Genomic DNA, 3,328 nt, shown 5'->3' on the forward strand with positions numbered 1-3,328 from the left:
ACGGATCAAGTACAATTTACTCAAACGGAAAGGATAACATACCAGAAATATGCTCATCTAGTAATAAAACTACTCTAGTAGATTCATTTTCATACAATTTGCTCAAATGGGTAGGATAACATACCATACAGCAACATCACAAATATCTTACGATGCGGTTACGGATCATCATCTAGTAATCCTACTACTCAAGTTCTAGGTGGCAGATGATAGACCATATATTATTACAAGAGACATACCGATCGAACATAGTGCTGGAAAATAACTTATACCCGTCTTGGTTCTCCATCAAACAAGATGCACGTAATCTTCACTTCTTTTCCTTCTGGCCTGCTCCACTTGCTTGACCACACCCTCAGTCAGGTCTGCCTTACTCCTTTGGCTTGTGCTCACCCTCACGCCGGCGCACGAGCACTACTGGCTTGCGCACACCCTCATTCAGGCATCCGAGCTCGACTGGCTTGCGCCCACCCTCACGCTGGCTGCCGAGCTCCACTGGCACGCGCACACGCTCAGTGGTATAAAGATTTCCCTCTGATCCAGCAGAGCCAGCAATGGCACAGAGAGTGGCCCCAATATTAACAAAAACAAATGTCGGCATAATCCAACTGCAAATCTTATCGATCCTTTTTATGTGGCGCCTACAGGTAAGAATTATTATACATCAACTCCTGTAGCAGAGGAGAAACAGAGGAAATATCTATGTCTGCATATGCTTGATAGATACTGTACCATTGAGGGTCATGTGGTCTCGGCTCAACTTGGGTACAGAGAGACCTGAACAGAAGTTTGTCCACCCGGGAAGCCGCAGAATTGACATCGGCGAGGGCGATGAGATCGTACAGCTCCTCTTTCTTCTGCTGGATTTGCGACGAAAGGTATTGTCGGGGGGTTTCGTAACGCTGGAAACACAAAAGCGGCATTGAGAATTGACGACTTAATAATCTTGACAAGAGTTGTGGTTAACTGTACAGCATATATCAACCTAATTTCCAAGCAAAAGGGAATTCAGTTGTAATGTCCATTTCATAGTAAGAGCACACACACGCACGCACGCACGCACGCACGCACGCACACACGCAGAATCATGCTAGGCATTTGATCATGTACCGATGGTACAGCAAAATATCAACTAGCTGGAGGCCAAATGATGCGGATTTTTATCAACGCATTCATGCTAGTTGATCATCGACCAATGGCACAACAAAAGTATAAAACAAGTTGGAGACCAAAAAGATGTCCTTTTGTTTACCAAAATATCAAGGCACTAATGCTAGGCAGTTGATAATCCAGCAATGGAAATCAATCAAAAAGATGTCTTGTTTCAAAAAAATAATAATCAAAAAGATGCCTGTGCATCCCTGTGATATATAATAGATGATAGTATGGGGACGAAAAGATGTTGGTTTTTACCAAAATATCAAGCCATTCATGATAGGCAGTTGATCATCATCTACCAAATGGTAGAGCAAAATAAACAACTAGCCGGAGATAAAAAGATGTCAGTTTTACCAAAATATCACCGCATTCATTCTAGGAAGTTTATCATCTACCAACTGAAGTCAAAAAAGATGCATGTTTCAAGGGTAGCCGTGCATCTTGTTTGATGGAGAACAAGTAGATAATACTCCACCAATCAGAGCAACAATCAGATTGTGCTAGCCGGAGATGGGACGGAGGCCAAGATACCTGGTGGGTGTGGAGGAGCCGGCGAAGCCCCTCGCCTGGAAGCACCGCCGGACGCAGGATCCTCGTCGCCCCCGCGCGGAGGGAAGCCGCCATCGTCGCAGGCCTGCAAACAAGCTAGCAGGCATCAGTCGCCCCAAGACCCGAGAAATCAAGCCCGGTTGCAGCCAACCTTGCGGATCGGGGGATTGGAACCTACCTTGTGAGTCGTAACTGGTTATGGTTAGGGTTCCTTGCTAGATCGCTTTCCGCCGCCGAGAAGCACCTCGGGATACAACGTTCTTACAAGTTTGACTCTTTGAGCAACCAGATTTTTTAATCACCAGGGAGGCTTTTGGTTTTTTCCACAATCACCAGGGAGGCTTTTTTTTTTTTTGAGGGACAATCACCAGGGAGGCTTGAAGCCCTACCGGTTCTGTTAAAATGAAACCAATAGTTGCAAATGATCCAGTTAGGTCATAGACGGTCATATCCAACACGGACCCTTAAACCACCCGTAACTGTCTGAACCGAGTGGTGCGGACGTCTTTTGTCATCTAACGCGGTCCTGCATTGGTTCGTTTGACGGTCTGTACACGGATTCCAACAAACTGTAGACAATTTTTTGGGGGAGGGCCTTTGTGGGCGTCCGGTCTACTGTCACGCCCACGTTTGACTAACCCGGCCCAAAAAAAAAAATCTCACGAACGCCTCTCTCACGCTTTGCATCCGATACATACACCACTTCCCGTGCCATGCCGGCCCAGAACACGCAACCTACGAAGCACCGATACGTCAGAATTCTCTGTATCGCCGTATAGGACGTCGCCGATACGCCGATATGCCAGATACGGCTTAGATACGGGTATCCCAGAAGTATCCCATTTTTTGATTTAAAAAATAAAGAAAAAATGCCGATACATCCGGGACACGCGCGCGACACGCCTGGGACACAAGCGAGGCGACCGAGCGCAGCCGCGAGCGAGCCCAATAGCCCACGACCACACCAGGGATCGAGGGCTGACTCAGGACTGCCGCCGCCGTCAGCCGTGGCTCGCCACCGCCACCGTCGCCACCTCCGCCGCCTGTAGTGGCTCGCCGCCGCCGACCCAACTGCCTGGAGTCGCCTCCCTGCCTCGAGTCTTCTGCTATTCTCCGCCGCCACCGCAAGGTGAACTATTTGCCCGAGCCCTGATGCGTACTGATGTGTAGTTGATCCGTTGGTGTATGATTGGCTGCTGGGCTGCCGCTGGCTTCTGTTGATGTAGTATCATTGATCCGTTGATGTAGGTAGTAGTAGTACTCTCTCATAGTCATAAGTGTGATGTACCTGTACTTCGATCTGTTGGGGCTTGCTAATGTAGTAATGTTGGTTGGATAAAATCATAAAATTGCTTGCTACAAAACTAGAAATTTATATATGCTTGCCGTATCGCTGTATTGCTGTTTTTAGAAATTGCCGTATCCCGTATCGCCGTACCCGTATCACCGTATCAGTGCCACCGTATCGGTGCTTCATAGCACGCAACTGCTGGAATCGATGCCATGTGATGTGTCTGGACGGGACGGCGGAGCTGAGCGACGCGATCACTCGGGAGTCGCTACTTCAATGCGGATGCTGATTCCCGAGGAACCAACTCCAGCCGCAGTGCCGTATTAAATC

General features: G+C 48.2%; 1 protein-coding gene across 2 annotated transcripts; it reads right to left on the reverse strand.

The window, feature by feature from the left end:
- Window positions 1-212: 212 nt before the first annotated feature.
- On the reverse strand, window positions 213-2,012 carry LOC123183406 (uncharacterized). 2 transcript variants are annotated; one of them, XM_044596228.1, is made up of 4 exons: window positions 1,886-2,011; window positions 1,690-1,803; window positions 733-902; window positions 213-641 (listed from the first exon to the last, which is right to left on the reverse strand). In XM_044596228.1, the coding sequence occupies exons 2-4, from the start codon at window positions 1,780-1,782 to the stop codon at window positions 371-373; spliced, it is 534 nt and encodes a 177-aa protein (XP_044452163.1). In that variant the 5' UTR covers window positions 1,783-1,803; window positions 1,886-2,011; the 3' UTR covers window positions 213-370. The 2 variants fall into 2 exon arrangements, with proteins under 2 accessions (XP_044452163.1, XP_044452154.1); XM_044596219.1 differs by having other exon boundaries at window positions 215-641; window positions 1,690-1,792; window positions 1,886-2,012.
- Between the last annotated feature and the right edge of the window lie 1,316 nt (window positions 2,013-3,328).

The sequence above is a fragment of the Triticum aestivum genome, chromosome 1A (genome assembly GCF_018294505.1).
Source record: "Triticum aestivum cultivar Chinese Spring chromosome 1A, IWGSC CS RefSeq v2.1, whole genome shotgun sequence".
In the NCBI taxonomy this organism is placed as follows: Eukaryota; Viridiplantae; Streptophyta; class Magnoliopsida; order Poales; family Poaceae; genus Triticum; species Triticum aestivum.

Excerpts from the sequence above, each read along its gene's own strand:
- LOC123183406 (XM_044596228.1), bottom strand. The coding sequence starts at position 1,782 with ATGGCGGCTTCCCTCCGCGCGGGGGCGACGAGGATCCTGCGTCCGGCG. Across the intron at positions 903-1,689 it reads GGCTCCTCCACACCCACCAG|CGTTACGAAACCCCCCGACA; the intron begins GTATCTTGGCCT and ends TTGTGTTTCCAG. Across the intron at positions 642-732 it reads AGACCACATGACCCTCAATG|GCGCCACATAAAAAGGATCG; the intron begins GTACAGTATCTA and ends TCTTACCTGTAG.